The sequence below is a fragment of the Chanodichthys erythropterus genome, chromosome 16 (assembly GCF_024489055.1).
Source record: "Chanodichthys erythropterus isolate Z2021 chromosome 16, ASM2448905v1, whole genome shotgun sequence".
NCBI lineage: Eukaryota > Metazoa > Chordata > Actinopteri > Cypriniformes > Xenocyprididae > Chanodichthys > Chanodichthys erythropterus.
The window spans coordinates 3,036,296-3,051,986 of NC_090236.1; the positions used below are offsets into that span (position 1 = coordinate 3,036,296).

The 15,691-nt window shown below is 35.3% G+C and overlaps 1 protein-coding gene across 2 annotated transcripts; it reads right to left on the reverse strand.

Moving 5' to 3' along the window:
* LOC137002327 (guanylate-binding protein 1-like) lies at positions 1-11,662 on the reverse strand. 2 transcript variants are annotated; one of them, XM_067361878.1, is made up of 11 exons: positions 11,451-11,662; positions 9,835-10,052; positions 9,630-9,757; positions 9,444-9,553; positions 9,160-9,356; positions 8,788-9,030; positions 8,296-8,444; positions 7,880-8,011; positions 1,524-1,736; positions 1,315-1,417; positions 1-1,107 (listed from the first exon to the last, which is right to left on the reverse strand). In XM_067361878.1, exons 2-11 carry the CDS (start codon positions 10,022-10,024, stop codon positions 701-703), a joined length of 1,872 nt encoding a protein of 623 aa, XP_067217979.1. In that variant the 5' UTR covers positions 10,025-10,052; positions 11,451-11,662; the 3' UTR covers positions 1-700. The 2 variants fall into 2 exon arrangements, with proteins under 2 accessions (XP_067217979.1, XP_067217978.1); XM_067361877.1 differs by having other exon boundaries at positions 9,835-11,662.
* Positions 11,663-15,691: the final 4,029 nt, after the last annotated feature.

The following is a 15,691-nucleotide window of genomic DNA, read 5'->3' on the forward strand; positions in this document are numbered from 1 at the left end:
AAAAATTACTGTTGTGCATCTGGAGACAAAACAATGGCACTAAAGATATGTCATTGCAAGTTGTTTTCAGTTAAAACATTTTAGTCTGGGACTAAGGCATCTTGTCTCTAAAAGCAGGGGATAAAGTTTTAATACAAAGCATACAAAGTTCTGTCTGTGCAGAATCTGTACCAACAATACAAGGACAAAAACTACCACAAAGATGCACAAATTATACAACTATTAAAGTTCTTACATAGCTACTTGTTAGCAAGTTGCATTTAAGAAAAGAAAATAGTAATAGAAAAGGAACAGTCTCTCCAAGTAATGTTCATCACATACCTACCTTATTTTACACGCATATAAACAGCTATTCTAAAAAACAATTGTAATGAATAATAATGAATTTTAATCTGATGAATTTAATGATTATAACAGATTGTTTAATAAATTCAATGGTTACATCCAAAGACAAACTTCAGGTCTACTAAATACAGGCTAACTTACATGTCATACTACAATGCTTAAAACTATGGATTTTCCCATCACCAGCAACACAGTACATCATTTTTGTGTACACTGTAAGAATGTGAACTAGGAAACTACTCAATAACAAACTAAATATAATCCAAGTAAGTAACCTACTGATGATTGTGTTTCATAAGCTATAACTATAAACAAATCAATTTGTAATTTAACAGTGATTTGCATCGAAGGGGTATTATAAGGGGTATTTTTTGAGTCCTTTCGTCATCATCTTGTATTGGAGGATGGCAGGAAGGACTTCTTTAACAGCTTCAACAATAGGCATCATATATTCCTTCATAAAACTGCCAGAACTTTTCTCTTCCTTTTCTTTTTTAATATTATTTATCTCTTCATCAATAAGATCAGCTTTCTCCCTAAAGCCTTTGTTTAGCAACTCCTTCCGCTCCTTCAGTTTGCTCTCAATGGCTCTGTCCATCTCCTGCTGCTGCTGCTCCAGCTCCTGTTTGAACTTCTCCTCCATCTGCCTCATTCGGTCCTCCTGACGCTCTCTTTCTGCATGTATCATTCGTTCACTCTCAATGCGTTTCTCCTCTTCCTCTTTGCACTTCTGTTTCAGCAGAGCATTCTTCTCCTTCTCCTCTGTCAGTCAAGATAAAAAAAAGAGAGAAATGATGTGAAACATGATTCTAATACTAACCTCCAGATACTGAACTCCAAGATGCCTTGGAGATGCTCTTGACTAAGAATTTGGGTTTGGTTTCAATTTAAATAAAAATGCATTTTTAATTACAAATGCTCAGATCAAACAGCCTAATGAACTACAAATATTCATTGGTAAAGATTTACCTTGAATCTTTCTGTTGTTTTCAGTGAGTTTTGTATCTGTGTAGAGGATGCTGTTTGCTTCAGCTCCTCGCTCATTCAGAAACTCATTCAGCACAGCCTCAGCCTGCACATAAACATATATATTAGTATTAGAGCACTAGAGCATAGAAACTCATAACCCTACGTGTATTCAAAGAACCATTTCATAAAAACACAGAACGTGTCCTCACCAATACACCTTTGTTGGGTTCTCTGCGGTACTGCTCAACGATGGCGTCTCTGTCTCTGCAGTAGAGTTCATATCCTCCAGACTGACTGTACTCTCCATTCTGCAGCTGTTTATTCATGTCAGAGAACAGATTCTTCAGCAGATCTCTGCACTTTCTCTCTGACGCCATCTCATTCTCTTTCCGCAGGTCTATATAGCATATATCTATTTTTTCCTAAATATAAATGCACATACACATACATCACATATACACACTGGAAAAAAGTCTGTTATACTACCATAGTTGAGATATTGATTATTAAAGATTAGTTCACTTCAAAATTAAAATTACCCCAAGCTTTACTTACCTTCAAGCCATCCCAGGTGAATGTCCCAGGTAAAAAAGTAGTATACTTTAGTGTATTTGAAATATGAATGAAGTACATGAATTATAAAACAAGTATACTTCTACTTGTTGTACTTTATTTAAAGAGTATTTGGTTTGTACTTTTTAAAAGTATACTTCGAAAAAGATGTAATTAAGTTCAACTTAATAGTCCAAACAGTAAGTATACTAATTTATCAGTAATCAAATTATTTTTTAAATGTACTTTTTGAAAGTGTACTTTGTTGTAAATGTATTTTAAATTGTATTGAAGTTTATTTTTTTAAGTGTATTAAATTTGACATACTTAGAGTGGCAATTCAGTGTACTTATGGGAAGTATATTTTTTTGGAAATTAATTGTTAGTATACTTTTTTTAAAGTGTACTATGTTCTCACTTCATTAGAAGTGTGACTTCTGTACACTTTATACAGTACACTCTAAAATAAGTGTATTTTTAGTGGCATATCAGAGTACTCTTATAAAATATGTTAAAAAAATGTATAGTGGTAATTTAGTGTACTTTTAGTAAGTACGCTTATTTGTAATACAAAGTATAATTTATTAAAGTGTACACTGATTTCACTTCATCTGTAGTGTAATCAGTCTGTCTGTTGTTCGTTATCTGGCTCGGCTCGGTGTTCATCTTCAGTTCTCTCTTCACAGCAGTTCAGTCAGTGTACTGTTTGAGTACATGAATTACTCGGGGATATTGGTTTGTTTGAACTCAGAGGGAGTGTCAGCCACATTAAAAAAGTTAACAGCTTAAGTCATTTGTGGATTAATGCGTATTGGAGACGCGGACCGTTTAAAACGATTCAGTTCGATTTGGTGAACTGGTTCAAAAAGATCTGGTTACATCGAATGATTCGTTCGCGAACCGGATATCACAAACTGCTTTGTTTTGAACTCTCTCACAACAGACACGGAAAAGAAGACAATGCTGAATAAAGTCGTAGTTTTTGCTATTTTTGGACCAAAATGTATTTTTGATGCTTCAAAAAATTCTAACTGACCCTCTGATGTCACATGGACTACTTTGATGATGTTTTTCTTACCTTTCTGGAGTCTGGACACACAGAGAGCTCTCGGACTAAATCTAAAATAAACTTTGTTCCAAAGATAAACGGAGGTCTTACGGGTTTGGAACAACATGAGGGTAAGTTATTAATGACATAATTTTGCTATTTGGGTGAACTAACCCTTTAATTTGAAGAACATGCATGTTCACGTTATGTCTTGGAATACAGACCTGACTTCCCAGATTACAAATTTGAAAATCCACTTAACTCTGCCATTTTTGCCGTCATTGACTACTGTTAATACTTCTTGTTTGAATTTCACTGATTAAGCAATATGGTAAAAGTGATAGTGGGTTGGTACGGATTAGGGCTGGGATAAACGATCTTTTTTTTACGATTAATTTAGCGATTATTTTTCGGTGCATCGATTAATCTAACGACTCTTTTTTGTTTTTGTTTTTTTCAGTCCGATTCTATTTCGGTTTGATTCGATTATCGATAATGTCCCCATTAATTGACTATTACCAATTTGTAAAAAGTCCAAAATAAAAGACTATACAAGTGCAAAGTAATGCATTCTTAGTCAGAGGTAGCGTTCGATAAAACCTTGAAGCCTTAAACACATAGGCCTAGCTTATTAATAAAAAAGTGCATCTTGTAATTCTTCTTTCAGATGAAAATAACAAATTGATGTCATTCAATAAAAAAAAGGTCACCCAAAATACTTGTTTAGAACAATTGAAAGAATACAGTAACCAATGTAAACTTGAGGGCTTTAAGCTATTTAAGTGCTTTTCCAACAAAAAATAAATAAAAATTAACAGCGACAGTGGGAGCCAGCAGCCTGTCATGGTGTCCTTCCTGAACCAACAGAATTTAACATTTGTTGAAAACACATAGCTTTAAGCTTACTGAAAAAAGTGCATCTTTTAATTCTTCATTCACATAAAAATAACAACAACGTATAGTAGTACACTCTGCCACTCACCTTTTTCTTAAAAAAAAATACTAATGTAGGTAACTAGAATTTAATAAATGGAACATTATTGTAAAGTGTACCGATTTGTTATACACCGATTCAGACGTCTCATGAGTTCAGTGTTGGACAGATCAGTTGTTTTAACTATTCATTTAAGTGAATCAGTTCAAATGAGTCATTAGTTGGCGAATCGGACATGTCATTATTGGACGTGTAGCCTACGGCAAGCGCTGTGTGATTATCCCGGCAGTTTATTTTTTAGCACAACTCGCACTCCGCGGTAATTCAGCAAAAAAAATATCTCAGAATGCTCCACGTGAAACTTTGATCATCCCAGCCCTGGTACGGATATAACTACAAGGCCTCTGGCAAATTGGCGCAGGTACCAATACTGTGACCACAAGTGACATGTTGCGTTTATAGGCAACCCTCACAGGGAAAGGAAAAAAGGCAAGCTGAAGGAGCAGCTTGAGCCAGAAAAAACCAACGCAATTTTAGGTACAGTAATGTCATAGTTATGAATCCAAATCCATTGTCATGATTGATTGACAAATCCATTATAATCAATGATTGTATTTCAATGTTATACATTGTCTATCCTGTTTTAATTCATCCCCATGTCTCTTTCCTGTTTTCACAGATGCAGTGAGGGAGCGATTCCCCAACACCGAGGTGGCAGAGATCTGGGCCCTTCTACGGAGGAAGTGCAACAATGAGAGCTACAAGGCCTCTAGTAACTCAAGTCAGAGCTACAGGTGCTGGTCATATAATTAGAATATCGTGAAAAAGTTCATTTTTTTATTGTAAATTATTTTTAAAAATGAAACTTTCATATATTCTAGGTTCCCTACATGTAAAGTAAAACATTTCAAAAGTTTTTTTTTTTTTAATTTTGATGATTAGAGCGTACAGCTCATGAAAGTCCAAAATCCAGTATCTCAAAATATTAGAATATTTCCTAAGATCAATCAAAAAATGGATTTTCAAAACAGAAAAGTTCAAGTTCTTTAAAGTATGTTCATTTGTACACTCAATACTTGGTCAGCAGCACATATTACAGCAAATGACTTGCTCCTAGCACAAATTACAGCATCAGTGAAGTGTGGCATGGAAGTGATCAGCCTGTGGCACTGCCGAGGCACTATTAGGCCTTCAGATCATCTGTATATTGTTGGATCGACTGTTTCTCATCTTTCTCTTAAAAATATCCCATAGATTCAGGTCAGGCATTTTGGCTGGCCAATAAAACACAGTAATATCATGGTCAGCAAACCACTTGGAAGTGGTTGTTGCACTGTTAGCAGGTGCTAAAGTCCTGCTGGAAAAGGAAATCAGCATCTCCATAAAGCTTGTCAGCAGATGGAAGCATAAAGTGGAAGCAGACGTCACGGCCCCCCAAATCATTACTGACTTCAGAAACTTCCCACTAGACTTCAAGCAGCTTGGATTCTGTGCCTCTCCAGTCTTCCTTCAGACTCTGGGACCATGATTTCAACATGAAATGCAAAATTTACTTTTATCTGAAAAGAGGAGTTTCGACCACTGTTCACTGTCCAGTTCTTTTTCTCCTTAGCCCAGGTAAGATGCTTCTGACGTTGTTTCTGTTTCAGAAGTGGCTTGGTAGTCCTTTTCCTGAAGATGTCTGAGTGTGGTGACTCTTCATGCGCTGACTCCGGCTTCATTTGACTCATTGTGAAGCTCTCCCAAGTGTCTGAATCGGCTTTACTTGACAGTATTCTCAAGCTTGTGGTCATCCCTGTTGCTTGTGCACCTTTGCCTACCCAATTTCTTCCTTCTAGTCAACTTTGCATTTAATATGCTTTGATACATCACTCTGTAAACAGCCACCACATTCAGTAATGACCATCTGTGACTTACTCTTTCTGTGGAGGGTGTCAATGATTGTCTCTTGGACCATTGCCAAGTCAGCAGTCTTCCCCATTAGTGTGGTTTCAAAGAACAAGAGATACCCGTAATTTATACTGTAGGGATGGTCATTTAATGAAACTCAAATGTAAATATTCTAATATTTTGAGATACTGGATTTTGACTTCGCTCTAATCAACAAATTAAAAAAAAAACTTTTGAAATGTTTTACTTTACATGTAGGGAATCTAGTATAAATGAAAGTTTAATTTTTTTTAATAATTTACAATGAAAAAATGAACTTTTTCACGATATTCTAATTATATGACCAGCACCTGTAGATATGCATGTGTAGTAAGTTGTTTGCCATTGTTCTGTTCCCGGCATTTCAGAGAAAGTCGACTGTTCAAAGTTCTTCCTTTTGCCAATATCTGCTTTTGTGTGTTACTTTTGTGTTAATAATAAAGATCCTTTTCTGAAATGCAATTTGTAATCTGTTGATTTAATGTACTTGAACTGAATTTTAATGTAATACACTTGTAGTGTAATACCAACATTCATGCTTAAGTATAACAAAATGGGGATAAAATTACAAATGAAATGTACTTTCAATTTGTTTCTACCTTACACTATAATAACATTGCACTGAAAGTACGTGTCTATGATGTTTAGGTTGTAATTGAACTTCACTTCAAAAACATTATTATTGTCATAGTGGGACACTTTAAAAGCACTAAATATAGTTAGGAAGTGCATTTGTAGATCACTTGAAATGTTACAGAGGCATACTAAATTAACTGTTTATAGTAATTATAAGTATGATAGCAGTATGCACAAAATGTACTTAAACACAACTATAATTTGCACTGCAATGCCTTTTTAAGTGTATTTCCATTAGAATGGAAATACAATGCAATTGTACTCTAAGTGTGCTTAATTGCTCATGAATCTTGATTTTCATTAGTGTATTTTAGTGCACTTGAAGTTTAAAAAACGTTGTTCCATTTTAGTATACAATTTACACTAGAAGTGTAGTTAAATATATGTTAAGTTGAAGTTAATACATAATTGAATACACTTAACTATACTTGGATTTGACGAAAATAGTACAAAATGTAGAAAATATACTTAGTACACTTTATTAAAGTATATTTTTAATAGAATTCTTTTTCACCTGGGGTGACTTTCTTCTTTCTGATGATCACAATCAGAGTTGTATTAATAAATATCCTGCCGCATATAACTTTATAATGGTAGTAAACGGGACCAACATAAAGCTGAAGAAAGTGCATCCATCCATCATAAACTACTCCACGTCCACAAAGTTATGCATTTGTGTAAAAAAAATCCATATTTAACAAGTTATAAAGTAAAATATCTAGCTTCCTCCAGACTTACGAAGAAAGTGTAAAACTCTCGCAGTTCAAAACACTTATGCTACGTCCCACACCTTTCATGTTCAAATTACTAAAAAAGTGTAACTAACGCAACATTAGTTACGTGGTTTTTTTTGTAAGCTGAATACGGATGGCGGTCTAGCGGAAGCTAGATATTTTACTTTATAACTTGTTAAATATTAATATTTTTCTTACACAAATGATTCAGAAGGTCTTTATTAATCCCCTGAGCCATATAGAGTACATTTATAAAGGATGGATGCACTTTCTTCATCTTCATACTCGTTGGTTCCATTCACTGCCATTATAAAGTTTGGAATGCTTCAGGATATTAACTAATATAACTCTGATTGGGTTCATCAGAAAGAAGAAAGTCATTTACACCTAGGATGGCTTGAGGGCATGTAAAGCTTGGAATAATTTTCATATTAAAGTGAACTAATCCTTTAAGGAACAAATAATCATCTGTGCAGGCACACTAATGAGGATGCTAAAGACTGCAGTCTCTAGCGTCAGTCACTAGTGCGCCTCTTGAGATCAGGGGAGTGAGGTTTTTCCTACACAGTTTTCAATAGCTGGCCTCCGTTACAGACACAGGACAATATTTAAATACTTCAGCTGAATATCATTTAAAATAATGCATAAAGATTAAATTAACAAGCCTTTGCATATTTAAGAATATAGCTGCATTATTATAAGTGTGCACATAATTGTGCATGTGAAGCTCACCACCAGTTTTGTTAGGTATTCTCTTTTTTCATCTTTAAAGGAGCGTTTCATGAACTCAGCGGTGGCCAGACTGCTGAACTTCTGGTGCTCTGAGGAAATATCATCCATACTTACTGGGAACTTATTCTTCACCTGCAAAAGAACAGTATGCTTCGTCAGTAAATGGCTATAACAATTCTTGTACTTAAATTAGCAAGTACTTTTTGTTTAGTAAAATAAAAAGAATAACTTTGTGAACAAAGGCATAGCTTTATTTATTTACTGAATATTATCATATTAAATGTATAACATGATGCTTTAAACTATTGCCTGCTGTTAAGAGACAGTATATGTATATTTATGTATAATTTATTTAACATTATACGTATAACAAACCCAAAAATATTCAAAAACTAAATATATGAAATTATCCTTACCACTTCCATCCCACTCTGATACACTTTCAAAGCTTCTTGAACAGCTGCCTGGTTCTCCAGATTTGCCAGAGTAACCACTGCATTGTCCAGACAGGGCACCTTCCCACTGCTGATTGTATCCACATAAATCTGCACCAGATTCCCAAGCACTGACAACACACACAAACACATTAGTATACCTTTTTAAATGTAGACCTGGTTTCACAGACAGGGCTTAGATTAAGCCAGGATTAGGCCTTAGTAAAATAAGGACGGTAAAGTTGCTTTTATAAACATTATAAAAAAACATTACTGATGTGCCAGTACTGTCATATTTTAAGACATGTCAGTACAAAGTTGCTTTTAGTTAAAACAGCTCAGTCATGCATTTTAGTCTGGGACTAGGCTTAAGCCTTGTCTGTGAACCCAGGGGATAAAGACGTATGGGTCTGAAGTTCACACTCTGAACACTAAAATGTCCCAATAAATTAAATTATTGGGTAAAACACTCACATTTGCCAGTAACTTTGTGTCCTCCTTTTAGTGTTTTCACAAAACTCTTGTGAAAAACGTGATCACAAAAACGATCTGTGACCTCCAGAAAATCTGGTACAAGGTCCCATTCTTTCAAGCTTTCTAAGTGTGTCATTTTTTCAGGCGAGGCTGGAGATGGGAACACGAAACAGTTCCGGGATGGGAAATAGGTTCGGATGCATTGACGGGGCAGGTTGTAGTCACTGATTTTCTTATTTACACCTAAATGGAGAAAATAACTAATTTTACAAAAGAGTTTTTTTTTTTTTTTGTAGTTTTTAAAATTTACTGACTATTAATTTACATTCACATACTGGTGTTTGATGTTTACAGTATGTCTATCTAAAATACCTTTCTTCAGCTGGAGGGCAAACTCAAGGTACTCGTCCTCAGTCACTTTCTTTCCATCAATTTCCAGTTTCAAGGTGAAATCTCTAACCACCCAGATGAATGATGGGAAGAAAATCACATATTTTGAATCTTCCTCTTCCTCTTCTGCTGCTTCTGCTGATCTAATCTTGATCTTTTCAGCGAGCTCACTAACATAGCTGCAGCACATTGAGAAATAACAGCATCTTGCATAATGTATGTATATTTGAAAAAGGAAGTGGGTTACGTTGCAGGTTAAAGGATACTGCAGCTTCTCCACTGCATCATTATTGATGGTGCCGCGGCTGTTGTACACCAGAGTGCTGCTGAGCAGAACAGCCAGACAGAAGATCCAGCCGTCATTCTTAGAGTCTCCCTGAAACACAGTGTCTTTAAAATCAAAGAATCCACCATATAACAATATTAATAAGTCAGCAGCTCCTTGTCCTCACCTTGTCCACATCACCGAGTCCCTCTGTGTCCAGCAGCACCAGAGTGTGTCCTTCTTTATAGGGGTGAGGGACACACCACATCCATATGCCTTTGGTTTTTGACTCAATAGTGTTACCGAGAGCAAAGCCTGAGACAATTACAGTTTTTAGCATGATGTAGCTAATATTCACACATTAAGTTGGCGTGTCTAGACGGTTCTCTCACCTGACTGTTGTCCTGCCAGGCGGTTCATAAGGTAGGACTTCCCCGTACGGTAGAGTCCCACCACAGACACTACAACCACCGGCTCCTTGATTCTACTCAGGAACTCAATGGCACCCTTACAGACGCAGAGTGAATCGTTCACATTCTCCACCAAACAAATGGGGGAAGGCATTAGTCTGGAATTAGACATGCTGACTCTCTCTAGATCTTCCTGTTTGCTGAAAATAATTGGTTGCTGTAAACAATGTGTAAAAACCTGCAGACACAACATACTTCAAAACAATGGACTCTCAAATATATTGTATCATTTACATTCTGTGTTATCCATTAACAACTCATTTTATTTCTACAAAAACAGTATGAAATGCTCACTGGCAAGTCATTGTCATTCATTCACCAGAGACCTGTTCTTATTGCTGATTCTTACAAAGTTAATTCTGCTCTTAAAACTCACATGCTCACCCTAATGTCATTTTACACCTGTAAGACCTTCATTCGTCTTCGGAACACAAATTCTGCCAAAAGTCTGCCAAAGTCACGCGAACTATTGAAATTTTAAAACACTTATGACGTAACGAAACCTCGTTTACTGAAATCATTTGATTTTGGCGCTCTGAACCTCTGATTCGAAACAAAAGATTCGTAAAGCTTCGAAGCTTCATGAAGCAGTGTTTTAAAATCGCCAGTCACTAGATATTGTTGAATAAAGTTGTTATTTTATTTTTTTGGAGCACAAAAAGTATTCTCGTCGCTTTATAATATTAAGGTGGAACCACTGTAGTCACATAAACTGTTTTAAATAAGTCTTTAGTAGCTTTCTGGGCATTGAAAAAAGAAAATGATCTTGCTGTCAATGCAGGCCTCACTAAACCATCAGATTTTATTACAAATATCTTAATTTTTGTTCGGAAGATGAACGAAGGTCTTATGGGTGTGGAACAACAAGAGAGTGAGTAATTAATTTTCATTTAAGTCCCTTTAAGACTTTTATGACTAGTGGCAACTATTACTGCCACATTCATCTAGCCATTTGACATCATTGTCACATCATAATAGGCCTACAATTATATGACAATATTATAATAGTTTATTAATAATAATAATACTGTATATCAGCAATAATACATTAAAACGAGTAAATAGTGTTTTAATAAAAAAAAAAATAAAAAATAAAATATTTACATTTATTAAATCATGGTCTAAATGCGAGTTAGAATGACATAAACGTCCAGAGCTTTGAATGTGGTTCTATTGGTTTTCCGAGCCCTCGTGCGCCTCCTAAGGAAAACCTTTTTTTGACTTATAGGAACAGTTATTTATCTGCCGCAGATTTCAAAGCCATTGTGTTTTTTTAAAAACAATTCTTCAAATAAAATTACATGTCAATGTACATAAAAATACATGTCAATAAAAAAAAATAAAAAAAATCACATTGTAAATAAAATTTGTAACTTGCACAAATAAAAGTCTTGAAAGGACACCATGAAAACTGATTATATTAACAGTAACCTAATAAAATGTCTGCACTGATCTCTCATAAGAGTTTGCAATTACATTTGATTTTGAATATTTTATTTTTGAATAAATGCAAAATAAATAAAAGAAAGTTCACTTACGTGACCCTAAATTTATAACGTGTCTTATACTGTATGAAGAGATGAAAGTTACCAATGTTCTCTCTTTCCCTCCGCGTTACTTCTCACAGCGCACTGAACCGTTTATGCACTGAACGACCCGCAGGTCTTATTCACCACAGCGGCAGGGTTGTTTTTCAGTATCCGCCCAAATCCATTATAGCTGAGTTGACGTTAAACGGGCGATTTCTGGGAAAAACTTATCCAGTGACCCAAACGAACCAGCGTTGTTTCACTTTTAGTTTCACTTTCGTGTCAGCATCACTGATAAGCCAGTGAGAGAACACGCCTCGTCTCTGTAGCTGCCCTTTATTGTGTACAGATAAGGCCAAGGTATCTCACAGGAGGAGCCTGTGCGTTTGCAATCCTGTTGTTGTTGTTTTGAGAGTTTATGAACTATGTAAACATTTTTATTGACTTCATCTGCCTGTCGGTAAGGTAATAATAATAATTGTTTTATTTAGCTTTAATAAGAAAATAATAGACTATGTTGGGGATTGCCCCACTGAAAGCTGTTGTACATGTTATTGATCGCTGCAGAACTTTGGTCAGGGAGTCGGAGTCAGGAGATAGGCCTAGAGTTTAGTTGTTTATTGCACAAGAGTGACCTACACATAGAAATGAGGTAGTTTTGTGAAATAAATAAAACAAATAAATACTCATTTTATAAATATAATCAACAACTTAACAGATTACAAACTCAATGATAAACAACTTTAATGAACTGATATAAATATGACCAAGAAATATATCAGCATGAGTCAGCAATATTAAACTGCGTAGTGTAATAAAGATTACAAAACCCACAAAATATGAATTATATGAAAATGAGACTGTATCATTAATACAGGAAGTATGGCGACCACATAATTATATTATCTTACTAAGAAATGTTACACTTTGAGCGAATAAGTTTAGTAAACATTAAAGGGACTCTATGTAGGAATGACACCCAGTGGTCGAAATAGGTAATGGAGTCCAAATTCAAAATATTGTTTGTCCCGCCCCCTCATTCAAAGACGCAGGTTGCCAGCTTGAGAACACGCAACAAGAGGGAGCGCAACTGACAATGAAAGCTGAGGAGACTTACACACTGTAAGCTGATGAGTTGATTTATCTGTTTTAATATGCTGTCATTCATAGAGATTTTTAGATGGATGCAGAGGCTTTTTGGGTCAGGTAGAATCTGTGACGCGCGAAATACCGGTGGAGGGCAAGCAATGAAAATTAGAATGGAAGAGATGGAGAAAAGTCCTGTTTAATTTAGCTTTATGTTATAGCATGCAATCACGAGAATGCCCCCAAACATAGCGGTGTGTTGTTGTTTGGATTGTTTTGCTATTGTGTTATTTCAATCCTTAATTTTTTTGGGGGGTTATTTTTGGGGGAACGTTCTAATAACAGTGGGGCGACTAATGAGAACGTTTTAATAGAAGGTCACATTTGCGATTTGAAAGCCAAAACGCATTATAATGATCACATGAGCGTTTAAATATTGCTTACTTTTCACTGCTGGAAATGTTAAACATATTGTCTATTCAGTACATACGTAACAACCATGAAGTAGCTAGCCTACCGACTTATTGATTACATCTGTTTATCAATTTCTTTAATGAATGACCTTTAGATTTAAATATAGGTTGTAATGGCTATTTTAGAAACGCTTCACATTTGAGACTTTTAAACTTAAAGCAGCGTTTAATTGTTCAGCAACATAAAAATACTGTTTTTACACGCTGTAAGAACCTCTGCTTTTTCTTAGAGTCATGGCATGTGGCGGCTTCATGTCCGCTCCAGTCTCATTGAAAACGATGAAAATCAGAAGTTGCTTGTGAGGAAAGAGGCGAAAGACATTTTGGATAGGATCAAGGAGACGGTGTCTGTGGTGGGACTCTACCGTACGGGGAAGTCCTACCTTATGAACCGCCTTACAGGACAACAGTCCGGTGAGAGAAACTGCTGAAATGTCCAGAACATGCTGATATGATAATGAGGACAGAGCGAGTGAGTGTGTATCTGTTAATATTTGAAAACAGTAACTGTAAAAAAAACCCCATAAAACTATAATAATAAAACAATATTGGTAGGCTAGTTAAAGCAATATAATAATAAAACAATATTGGTAGGCTAGTTAAAGCAATATAATAATAAAACAAAAGAAGATTGGTAAATTGGCTATTTGATGTGTGTGTGTGTGTGTGTGTGTGTGTGTGTGTGTGTGTGTGTGTGTGTGTGTGTGTGTGTGTGTGTTTAGAATGAATGCTATTATATCTTGAACTTCATACAGACAAGTATACATTTTCATACATCTTGCCTCTGATTTTTCACCATCACGTTTAAAGGGTTAGTTCACCCAAAAATGAAAATAATGTAATTTATTACTCACCCTCATGTCATTCTACACCCGTAAGACCTTCGTTCATCTTCTGAACACAAATTTAGATATTTTTAATAAAATCTGATAGCTCAGTGAGGCCTCCATTGACAGCAATGTCAATGAAACTCTCAAGGTCCATAAAAGGTACTAAAGAAGTTTTAAACAGTTAATGTGAGTACAATGGTTCTTAATATTAAAAAGTGACGAAAATACTTTTTGTGCACAAAAACAAAATAATGACTTTTCAACAAAATCTATTCATGGCCGATTTCAAAACACTGCTTCAAAGCATTACAAATCTTTTGTGCTTGTGTCTTTTGAACTGTTTTAAAATATGTTTTAGTACCTTTCTGGATCATGAGAGGTTCAGTGACAGTGGCCTCACTGAGCCATCGGATTTCATCAAAAATATCTTAATTTGTCTTCAGGAGATGAACGAAGGTCTTACGGGTGTAGAACGACATAAGGGTGAGTAATAAATGACATTACTTTCATTTTTGTGTAAACTTACTCTTTAAGTACTATTTCTTTCATCCATGGAACACGGGGTTTTTATTTATTTATTTATTTTTGTGATATATCTGTTAATTCTTAATAAGAACGTTTGTTGATGTATGACAGAAATCAAATCAAACTGGTTAATAATAAGTGTAATAATGTTTAATGGCTGGAAGTCAGTTGTAGTTGTTGTGTCTCTCTCTTTTTCTCTTGTTGTTTCTACAATGATTCTGCTTATTATCATCAGGTGTCACCACTAATTGTCAATCATCACTAAATCATCAATCAATTATCTCATTAACTTTAACACTGCTTCAGTGTTACTTTTTAACACCCGGCAAGATGGACTCATATGTACACTTTGGGTGTTAATTTAACACTGGGGATTTTGCTTTGTGGGTGTCAACTACAACTTCAAAATAAAATCAACTCAATTTATTAAATAAGATGAACTTTTCCTCAGAAACGTCTGAAAGTGAGTTCAAGTGGCTTACAACAGATAGTTCAAGTACCAACTAGCAATTTTATTGTCAGTGAATGCAAAAATCTTAGTAAGGTGAACAATTTTGAGTTGTCGTTTTTACAGTTGGTATAGGGTCTAACATACATGTTGTTGATTTTGATGATTTAACAAGTTTAGACAATTCTTCCTCTCCTAAAGCAGTAAATGAAATGAATTTTTCCTCAGGGACACTACAATGCACTGTCTGACACAAGACTGTAGTAGACGGTTGCATGGTTATAATTTTCTCTCTAATATTATCAATCTTGCAAGTAAAGAAGTTCATAAAGTCATTACTGCTGTGCTCTTTGGGAACATCAGAAGTTGAAGCTTTATTTCTTGTTAATTTAGCCACTTTATCAAATAAATACCTAGGGTTGTGTTTATTTTCTTCTAAGAGTTTTGAAAAATAGGCAGATCTGGCAGTTTTTAAGTCCTTCTTTAGTGGGGTGAGGGACACACCACATCCAGATGCCTTTGGTCTTTGACTCAATAGTGCTGCCGAGAGCAAAACCTGAGACAATCACAATGACATATAAGGATGTCAAAGATGACAAATGCATATTAGATGTTAATGTTTTAATGAAAGTTTAGTCTGAAGTCACCATGATGGTGAAAAGCATTTCCTTTAGTTGGGCTCTTGACTCTATTTATTAATATTAATTTATCTCTGGCTGCTCCAACTTTGTGTTTGTAAAGCACGTTTGTTATGGCCAGAGAAACTATGATTTGGGCTATGTTTCCCAAAAGTTCTGTGAGCCAAAGTTGATCAATTTAGGTTTATAATGCTTTGGGAAGCACAGTTATAATGGTTGTGTTTTCTTATTGTGAAATGGCCAGATTCAT

Excerpts from the sequence above, each read along its gene's own strand:
- LOC137002327 (XM_067361877.1), bottom strand. The coding sequence starts at position 10,105 with ATGTTGTGTCTGCAGGTTTTTACACATTGTTTACAGCAACCAATTATT. Across the intron at positions 8,445-8,787 it reads ACACAAAGTTACTGGCAAAT|TGCTTGGGAATCTGGTGCAG; the intron begins GTGAGTGTTTTA and ends GTGTGTTGTCAG. Across the intron at positions 1,737-7,879 it reads AATACCTAACAAAACTGGTG|GAAAAAATAGATATATGCTA; the intron begins GTGAGCTTCACA and ends ATTTATATTTAG.